Source organism: Genypterus blacodes, unplaced genomic scaffold, assembly GCF_046128005.1.
Source record: "Genypterus blacodes isolate CSIRO-AG114 ecotype Tasmania unplaced genomic scaffold, CSIRO-AGI_Gbla_v1 ptg000107l_1, whole genome shotgun sequence".
Classification (NCBI taxonomy): domain Eukaryota; kingdom Metazoa; phylum Chordata; class Actinopteri; order Ophidiiformes; family Ophidiidae; genus Genypterus; species Genypterus blacodes.
This window is the reverse complement of record NW_027466911.1, coordinates 657,700-666,605: the sequence shown is the minus strand read 5'-3', so window position 1 is coordinate 666,605 and position 8,906 is coordinate 657,700. Positions and strand designations below refer to the sequence as shown.

Genomic DNA, 8,906 nt, shown 5'->3' with positions numbered 1-8,906 from the left:
TGCTGAAACTTTGCATTATTCAAAATGTAATCAAATGTGTCCAATGAAGTGGGGAGTGCAAAGACAACAAAACACAACAGTTGAGTCAGAAAACCAAATGTAAGAGAGAAGTTCTTTATTTATTAGCATCAGTTTCTTCTAATATCGGTAAGTAGTATTTTCCAGTCACTCAGTAATGTCAAAGTGTGAACATGTGAAATTTGGGTTCCATATCTGGTGTGGAAACACACCAAAAAAATAAGGATGTCAACAAATTATTCCAGAGTTCATAATTGCATAACTTTAAATAAATACAATTAATTCCTGTTGGTGAATTGAAATCACAGAAACACTAATTTCCCCATTCAATAACAAAAACGACAAATATGAAGCACTTTGTGTAGTAGACTGTCCCTAAAATATTTGAACACTAAATACGTGTTTAATAATTAATGACATTACAATATCAAATTGATAAATTTGGTCCCGCTCTTTGTCAACAGCGCGCCTTGCAAACATGTATCAAACAAGACTCGGGAAAGTGGACGGCGGCCATCTTAGATGTACGAGTACCATCATGCACCAGGAAGTGTACGATCTATGTGTTTTACTTCTCTGTGGGGTCAACTCAAACTGCGTTCAAAAGACGCTTGGAGGTAACTGAATTCTATGTTTTCACGCGTGTGTTTGCACTGTAGGCCGATATTGATGCGCGTTATGCGGATCCGTGTGTACGTGCGAGCGGCAAACAGTGAGTTAAAACTTGGGAGAAGCAGGGAAACTCTGGGTTTGTTTGAATGGCAGCCGTGTGAGCCACTGTAGCTAGCCGTTAGCTGCTAGCTCCTTTAGCCTGCTCGGTAGCGGGTAGCGTTACTTTACGTTCACTTTGCCGAGCACACAGATTAATGAGTTATGTTTATATATTCGTAAACCGCTCCGGATTAATTACCGGATGAACCAGTGGGCTCGTTCTTATTTGTAAAGTGTAGCCCGGTTGTCTTGTGTGATACATGGAGCTAACAGGTGAGCTAGCGGCCTAATACGCAGCGGTAGCCGAGTTGAAACTTGCCAGATTCCCGAGGGGGGAACCGGGAAAAGAGTTTAACATTATTCCAGACGATTGTTTGTTTATGTGTACAGATACTGGGCCTATTTAGCAACGATGACTGTGCTATGCGGTTATCTGTGGCGCCAATCCGATCGGTTGTTTTATCAGTTCTTCTGGAATCATGAACTAAACTGAATGTCCAGATGTTAAATAGTCACTTTCCAAAACAGAAGATGAAGAAGAAGCTTGTGTCGTGTAATGTGTCGTGTAATGTGCTTCCTTTTTAAAAAAACCCCAGATACATCATAAGTATTGCAGCTACCTGCTGAGATCAACCAGTCCCAGGATGGACTCGAACATTCTGAACATAGAGGAGATAGTGATGGGACGGGCTCTGCCAGATCCACCTCCACAGGTTCCACCTGAGAAGCCCATCGCACGGAACGGTCCTCCTGCACCCTCCATTCAGCCCTGTAAGTGTGCTGATGCAGCCACTGCTTTGTTTGGTAACACAAACCCAAACACTGACCTCCCTCTCTCCACTCTCCTGTTGCTGCAGACCAGCATGAAAACCTGCAGTGTTTCCAGTGCTTCATCACGTTCTGCAGTGCCAAAGCCAAGGAGAGGCATATGAAGAAGAGCCACAGGGAGGAATACAAGCAGCAGCTCCAGCAGGTCTGGTTAAAAATGTATTGATGTAATATGCATTTTTCTTGATACTGTATGTGGTAAACATTCAACTGTTAATGATTTGTATGAGCCCGATGCTGGACTGTCCATCTTCTCCTTCCCTGGCCCTGTTAGTGTGTTTACCTGCTCTTTAAAACTGCAATTAACAGCAATTAAGACAAACCATTTTTTTAAGTTCTAAGTTTCAGAGGATATATTATGATGTATTATGCAAAATCAATCTCAAGACTTTAAAACATCTGTGCCTTTCCTTAGCTCATACTGGGGTTACTATTGAGTCCATCCATGTGTACAGCTTGATTACATTTTGTGCCTTTAATCACAGTAAAGACAACTTTGCTACATGGAGTATGCTGTGCTTGTAAATATACTGAGATTATGTTGGTCTTTTAATTTCTTCACAGGGAAACACTTTGTTTACCTGCTACGTGTGCGATCGCTCGTTTCCCTCGTCGGAGGAACTGACACTGCACCAGCCAACGCACAGCAAGGACGACAAACCCTTCAAATGTGTCCACTGCAAGGAGAGCTTTAAGATGTTCTCAGAAGTGAGTGAAATGGATTTGTCTCTAATTTTCTACCCTTTGAGCATGTTTTTAAATGACACTAACCTTTTTGCGGCTCCGGTTATTTCCGTTTCTCTCAGCTCACGTCCCATAGAAGACAGGTGTGTCCAGAGAGACAGTTTGTGTGTAAAGATTGCAATGAAACCTTCCGTAGTGTTGCACTGCTCCGTACTCACCGCCTGACTCAGCATCCGCGCCCAGAAGGGGAACCTGCAGAGCAGCCAGAGGACCTTACAAAGACCCATCGCTGTAAGAAGTGCAGTCAGGGCTTTGAAACAGAGTCAGAATTGATAGTACACCAAGAGAAATACCCAGAAGGTCAGCAGTGCAACGGCAACGCCTCACCTGTGAAGAAACGTGGACGACCATCTAAAACAGAAGATCCTGCCGGCGCTGAGAAAAAAGGAAAGCGGAAAAAGAAGGAAGAGGCGGAGGCGCCCGAGGAAGTCGTGAAGGCTGTCGCTGCATCCGAACCAGCAGAAGCCCCTGTTGAGGAGAAGGGGAAAGCAGGCGGAGCAAAGCGTGGACGCCCTCCAAAAGCAGCAGCAGCAGCAGCAGCAGCAGCAGCAGCAGCAGCAGCAGTAGCAGCAACAACAGCAGCAGCAGCAGCAACAGCAGCAAAGCAGGCAACAAAACCGACAACAGAAGAGAAGAAGAGCCCCACAGATGATGGCGAAGCCACCGGCAAGGAGAAAAAACCTAAAGCTTCTGCCGTTGCACCCCGCCAGCACGCCTGTCCTGACTGCGAGCTCACCTTCCTGGGCCTGGGTCAGCTCCGCGCCCACAAGAAGGAGAAGCACGCCCCTCGGAAAGCCCACCCCTGCAACGACTGTGAAGAGAGCTTCGCCCGGCCCGAGCAGCTGGAGGCCCACATGACGAGGGCCCACGCTGCCGGCCGCTTCATCTGCCCGACCTGCGGCAAGAGCTTCGGCCGGGAGCGCATCCTGAAAGCTCACCAGAAGAGCCACCCGGAGGAGAAGCCCGCAAACCCGGGCTCAGAGAGATAATTGACGCGTGGCCACATAACAAAGTTTATGGGTATTGAAGATTTTAGTCTTTTTTTTTTTTTTTTTTTTTTCTTTTAACGTCGGAGCGCTGATGCTCAAGATTGTGTTTCCAGATAAGTCTCAGAATGGTGTTGAGGTCATGACATTTTAGCAAGACAGATTGGATTTTAAGTTGTGGTTCTTAACTTCACATAATGGTGAATTTGGTTATGAAATGTTGAAATTTTGGACACAAGGACACATCTCCAGGACTTAACAACTGTTGTTACACTCATTTTGTCACAATACGCTATCTATTGTAAAAAAAAAACCTGTTTCCATTAACTTCTTTTTAAATGATTTGTTTTTTAAGTGTGACTTGCGTGTGATATTAATACTTTGTCTTCAGTTCTTAATCTCATTTACTGGTAAAGTTGTTTTTTTTCTTCAATTTATTTTTTCTTGTTTTTTTTCCAAAACATATTTGGCAAGTAAGTATTTGGAAGAAAAATAGATGCCTAGTAGAAATACTATGAATGTTTAGACTATTGTCAAAAGAAAAGTTATGTACAGCTTCTGGTTCATATGTGTATTTTTTACACTTAATATTTTGATGTTACTTTCTAAATTAAGTTGCATTGAATACAATATTAAGATTGCATCTCATTTGATTAATTATTTTGGCCAAATGCTTCAGAGTCACTGGTGTTTTTGGCAGGTGGACAGAAATTATCCACTAAAAATCACAATTTCTCTTGTGGTAAAAATTTACTACTTTATTTTTTCACTCATTAGAATAATTTGTCAAGACTTTCAAGGCATTTCCTGAATCCAACACATGGCTGTGTAAAGTCAGCGAGTCCTGTAAGGAACTGTGTACATCAAGTGTTATTCATTGACTGGAGTGTTTCTCTCCCCACTGATTCATGTCTGAACACTGCAACATGGTAATAAAAGCTACCGAGGGAGGCTGCTGTAGAAACATCTGCATTCTGTCTGTGTTCTCTGCTTCTACCCGCTCACAAGGAAACCGTAAGACACCAAGAAATATGGATCTCATGGTTATGACTTGTATTCTCTGGATTAGACATGCATTGATGAGGTAAGACTGATTCATCTGATACATATTGCATCAGAATTTAACAATGTCTTTAAAAGGTAAGAAACTGGTGATAGATGAGAGTTGCTTGTACACTTCATCAGGTTTGAGGTCCATGCAGGGTGTGCCCAGGTTCAGAAGCTCTAGTATGATGTGTTTACAACAGGGTGCTCCTATGGTGGTTGTATTTTATGCAAAAAACACTCATCTCCCCATAATGTTGTGCTATTGGTTTTACGGCATGGTGCTGTCTGTGACGCTTTACACCTAAGACCTATTATTTTTAACATTAAAGGGTGTGTTTGTAGAGGAACTTGAGTGGAAGAGCAGAGATCTTGGTGAATGCACTCATGTCGCTATATTTCTGCATTCAGTCTGCTGTCAGTCTTTCCCTAGTGTGGTTTGTTTCCTTAGTTAAGAACATTTCATGACCACCATGATTGGGAAGCAGTTAAACTTTGGCCTGTAGTACTTCTCCAGGACACTTGGTGCGCTCGAGTGCCCAGACGGTCTTTTTGTTCTCGCTCTGTACTTCCTTTGTTTTCGTTTATTCCTCTCTACTCTTCACGGATGTGTTGCAAGAGAGTTTGTCGTCCCGTAACAAAAAGACTCCTCACAGCCGCTCCACTCTCCTAACTTGTCACCGAATGATATTCTTCCATAAATCCCAACTCCACCTCTCTGCGGCAGGAGACGCTAACACGGAGGAGCGAAGCTTGAACCCGGCTCTCCGTTTAGGCTCCAGGTGTAGCAGCATCACTTGGCCCGCAGGTGAGCGAGCTAACCCGCAGAAGCACTTCCTGGGAAAACCACCCCGCTGCCTGTAATCAGTGTTTCGGGTCAGTCGAGGAGCTTCGCCGGGCAACTTAACCTGAGCCGAAGGTGCTGCGAGGTGACTTATTAACCTTCCATTGATGTGACAGGTAAACTGACTTGGATTATCCTGCTCCATTTATGATTTATGTTTGGGTGGGGTCCTCACACATTGACTCATAACGGTTTCTTTAGTCTGCAGCCATGTCTATAGAATACACCATTGACATCCAGCTGACAGAGTTGGGATTCCCTGACATCCTGCAGCCTCAGGGGACATCGTCTGCTGACCCGCTGTCACCTCGTCGCTCCCACGCTTCACTTTCAAAGAAACACAAAGAGAAGCTGCTGCTAAAACGCCAGCAGACCAACGCTGAAGTTCCACAGGTCGATGCCACCAAACAGGCCGCACATGTCCAGCAAACACCTGTGGTCTCTGTGTCGTCTCCCTGTGACCCTGTACAAGCCGCACAAAGCGTAGAAGATGATGACAAGGAGGCTGTTGGAGATGTGGCCACAGCTGGTGGTGAGGAAGAAGAGGCAGTGGTGCCTCCTCAGTCGACTGACCAACAGGATGAGGGTGCGGACGATGGACAGCAGGTGAAGGAGGACTCGCCAGAGGGTACGCTGGAGGTGGATGACGACTCAGAGGACAGCGATGTTTCAGTTGGGTATGAGGAAGAAGAAGAGGAGGGGGATGATGATGAAGATGTTCAGGAGGAAGAGGATGGTAGGATCTGTTTCTGTTGAAGCTCATAAGCATGTTTTGCTCTACTTCATCTTTGAAATACAATGTAAAGGTCAACATTTGCTTTCACGTAAGACTATTTTAGGGCCAATGATGGAAATTTCACAGTTTATGATCAGTAAATGTGATATGACGATACAAATATGGTTGTTTTTTGTCTGATAACCAAATATACTCTGATAAAAGAGGTTTGATGAGCATATACTCCATGAGAAACACCTTCTTTGTCTCTGCAGAGTGTGGTGACCATCACTGCAGCGTCTGTGGCCTCCATCTGTCCTCCAGCTTTAAGCTCCAGGAGCACATGAACCTGCACACGGGCGCTCGACCGCACTGCTGCGCTGAATGTGGCAAGCGCTTCTGCCAGATGTACAACTACCGCCTCCACCTACGCAAGCACGCTCAGACCAAAGTGGACCAGCTCATGTGCCGCGTCTGTCTGAGGCGCTTTCTGACAGAGGAAGACTTGAAGCTCCACCAGTCCTCCACCCACTTTGAGGACACCTTTTACGAGTGTGACCTGTGCAAGCTTGTTTTTACGTCTCTGGCGGCTTGTGAGAACCACGTGCAGTTCCACAAGAGTGTGGCCGACATTATATGTGAACTCTGTGGACGCAATTTCTCCTCTCCTAAGTCTCTGGCAAGGCACCGCAGCAAAATATGCAATCGTGTCTTCCAATGCACAGACTGTACAATGACCTTTTCCAAGATAAACGCTCTCCTCAAACACAGCTTCTCCCATCTCGGTTTGCTACCTTACACCTGCGTGCGGTGCCGCTGCCACTTCCGCCTGGCAAAGCTGTACCGCCAACACAAGTGTGAACCTCAGCGCATTCACTGCGTGGCTTGTCTCAGAGAGTTCCTCAGTCAGGAGGACTTCCAGCAGCACAAAAAGGACACAGGCTGCTGGGGCCAGCAGGAGTCCAAGAAAGATGAGATCCGGTGTTTGGAGTGTGGCAAGTGCTTCGACACCACAGAGGAGTTCAAGAAACACGCGGGGGCGCACCAGAGAGTGCTGAAATGTGCTGAGTGCGGAAAGGGGTTCCGGTCCGCCTTGTTGTTAATGTCCCACATGGGCGGACATGCCGGCCAGTCGCCCTGTCTGTGTCAGCGCTGCGGCCTGGGGTTCCCTCACCAGCAGAGCTACGACAGTCACCTGAAGACCTGTGGGACCACCCGCCCGCCTGTGGTGAGTTCAGGGTGACGGCTGAGTCTTACAGGAGGATTATTCCACTAAGCCTGAGTAGCATGAGACTTAACATTGGCATTTACATTTAGTCACCTGGATGATGCTTCTATTCAAAGCGACATAGCTACGAGATTTGAATACAACACAAGCACATATGGAGGTTCGGGAGTCTTAAGTTGCAGTCGTAAAAGTTGAGCTCATTTGTTATTGAGCTGGCAGAGATTTCCAAGTTGACCTTGTAAGTGTGGTCAGCTTCCTTTAGACTTGCATGGTTGTTATGTGGCAGGACAGGGGGGAGCAGATCAGGCACAAATCAAATCAAATCATTTGCTCATCCAAATGTTTTCCTTTTCAGAGCGCACCGAAGAAACAAAAGCCTTCAAAAGTACGGAAACCAGAAGCCATTGTGCCCACTGACAAACCTGCTGCACAAGTGGAGGCCTCTGCAAGTCCGGGACTTGTTGCTAAAGGTGTGCCCCCTGAGTCCGGCTCGGGTTCAGGAGAGGGCATGTGGAAGCTTACCCTACAGAAGCAGCCACCTCCTGGGGTCAGTCTGGTCCTCTTTGTCACCGCTGGTTCTGCTCTTGCCAACGGCCTGTCATTCCCTCAGGCAGCACCACATCCAGATTCTCAGGTCCAGCCTCAAGTGGCTCCCCCTCCTGTTTCCAGTGAAAAACACGGGATGAATGGGAATGGCTTGCAAGCTGGGTCCAGTACGCAGGGTCCAGATCACACTTCACCTCTGGATTTGTCTAACAGGTCCACAGATGTCCAGAGCAGCCTTCCTCATCTTCCTATTAAAAGTGAGCCGGAGGAATTGCAGATCTCGGTAGAGACTCACGGCGTCAAGAGACACGTAACGCACAGCAGCGAGAAAAGAGCAGGAGATACGAATACTGAGGTGAAACGAGTGAAATCAGATCCCCCTGTTCTCTCCAATCTGAGTGTTGGTCCGATATCCTCCGGGGTGGAGATGGATATTAAGAAAGAACCTCAGTCTCCTTGTTCTGAGGGTCATTCATGGCCGTCCAGCTCCTACCAGGACAAACCGATCAAGATGGAGGAGGACAGAGCTCAGGGAAGATGAACAGGAGGCTCAAGCTGTGGTCACATTCCATGGTTTTGCTGCACACACAAATCCAACATGTAGCAGAAACAGTACGGCTATTCTACTCATGAGTAGCGTGTGCATATTACTGTAAAATAGTCATATCTAGTTTTCAATCATGTCTCTCGTGTAAATACGTTCTTTGTGTTGATTGTGTGTTGGGAAAGTAAAGGGTTTGAATTCTGTAATTAATCTGTAATGTTTTCCGAAGCATTCCAAACATTTCAGTCACAGTTTGAACTGAAACTGTCACAGAGAGACAGTTTGACTTTATAACCTTTTCATTGGTTGAAGGTGTGTTCAGTGACATGTTCGGGCTACAGGGTGTCTGCTTCTGTAATAGTAATTAAACCTATGCAATAGAACATGTGTGTGTGGAAACTCTCTGTGTGTTGACTTTAAAGTTATCACTGGGTGAACACTTGAACGTTTGTGCAATTCTGGGCATCGACACTTTGTTAGAGTTTGTTAGGTATTTATGTTTGCAATTGATTGAACTGGTTAATAAGGACATTCTGTTGCTTTCATGATTCACTTTACTTAAAACACTTTGCTGGTATATTTGGGTGTTTTACTATAGGACTCAAATAAAAGAGTGTCCTTGATGCTGAATGAAACAATCTCCTTTCCTTCACTTATTTGTGTGTGCGTGTGTTTGTGTGTATATGTGTATATGTGTG

At 45.8% G+C, this 8,906-nt stretch overlaps 2 protein-coding genes across 2 annotated transcripts; both read left to right on the top strand.

Annotated features, from left to right (window-relative positions):
* Window positions 1-534: 534 nt before the first annotated feature.
* znf576.2 (zinc finger protein 576, tandem duplicate 2) lies at window positions 535-4,251 on the top strand. The gene is made up of 5 exons (XM_076160861.1): window positions 535-635; window positions 1,326-1,500; window positions 1,587-1,702; window positions 2,122-2,265; window positions 2,364-4,251. The coding sequence occupies exons 2-5, from the start codon at window positions 1,374-1,376 to the stop codon at window positions 3,288-3,290; spliced, it is 1,314 nt and encodes a 437-aa protein (XP_076016976.1). The 5' UTR covers window positions 535-635; window positions 1,326-1,373; the 3' UTR covers window positions 3,291-4,251.
* Window positions 4,252-4,931: 680 nt separating this feature from the next.
* Window positions 4,932-8,831, top strand: LOC143008897 (uncharacterized). The gene is made up of 4 exons (XM_076160863.1): window positions 4,932-5,291; window positions 5,377-5,911; window positions 6,166-7,118; window positions 7,474-8,831. The coding sequence occupies exons 2-4, from the start codon at window positions 5,386-5,388 to the stop codon at window positions 8,203-8,205; spliced, it is 2,211 nt and encodes a 736-aa protein (XP_076016978.1). The 5' UTR covers window positions 4,932-5,291; window positions 5,377-5,385; the 3' UTR covers window positions 8,206-8,831.
* The last annotated feature ends 75 nt before the right edge of the window (window positions 8,832-8,906 follow it).

Coding starts and splice junctions, on each gene's coding strand:
- znf576.2 (XM_076160861.1), top strand. CDS start 1,374: ATGGACTCGAACATTCTGAACATAGAGGAGATAGTGATGGGACGGGCT. Junction 1,703..2,121: donor ACAAGCAGCAGCTCCAGCAG/GTCTGGTTAAAA, acceptor ATTTCTTCACAG/GGAAACACTTTGTTTACCTG. Junction 2,266..2,363: donor GCTTTAAGATGTTCTCAGAA/GTGAGTGAAATG, acceptor CGTTTCTCTCAG/CTCACGTCCCATAGAAGACA.
- LOC143008897 (XM_076160863.1), top strand. CDS start 5,386: ATGTCTATAGAATACACCATTGACATCCAGCTGACAGAGTTGGGATTC. Junction 5,912..6,165: donor TGTTCAGGAGGAAGAGGATG/GTAGGATCTGTT, acceptor TTGTCTCTGCAG/AGTGTGGTGACCATCACTGC. Junction 7,119..7,473: donor GGACCACCCGCCCGCCTGTG/GTGAGTTCAGGG, acceptor TTTCCTTTTCAG/AGCGCACCGAAGAAACAAAA.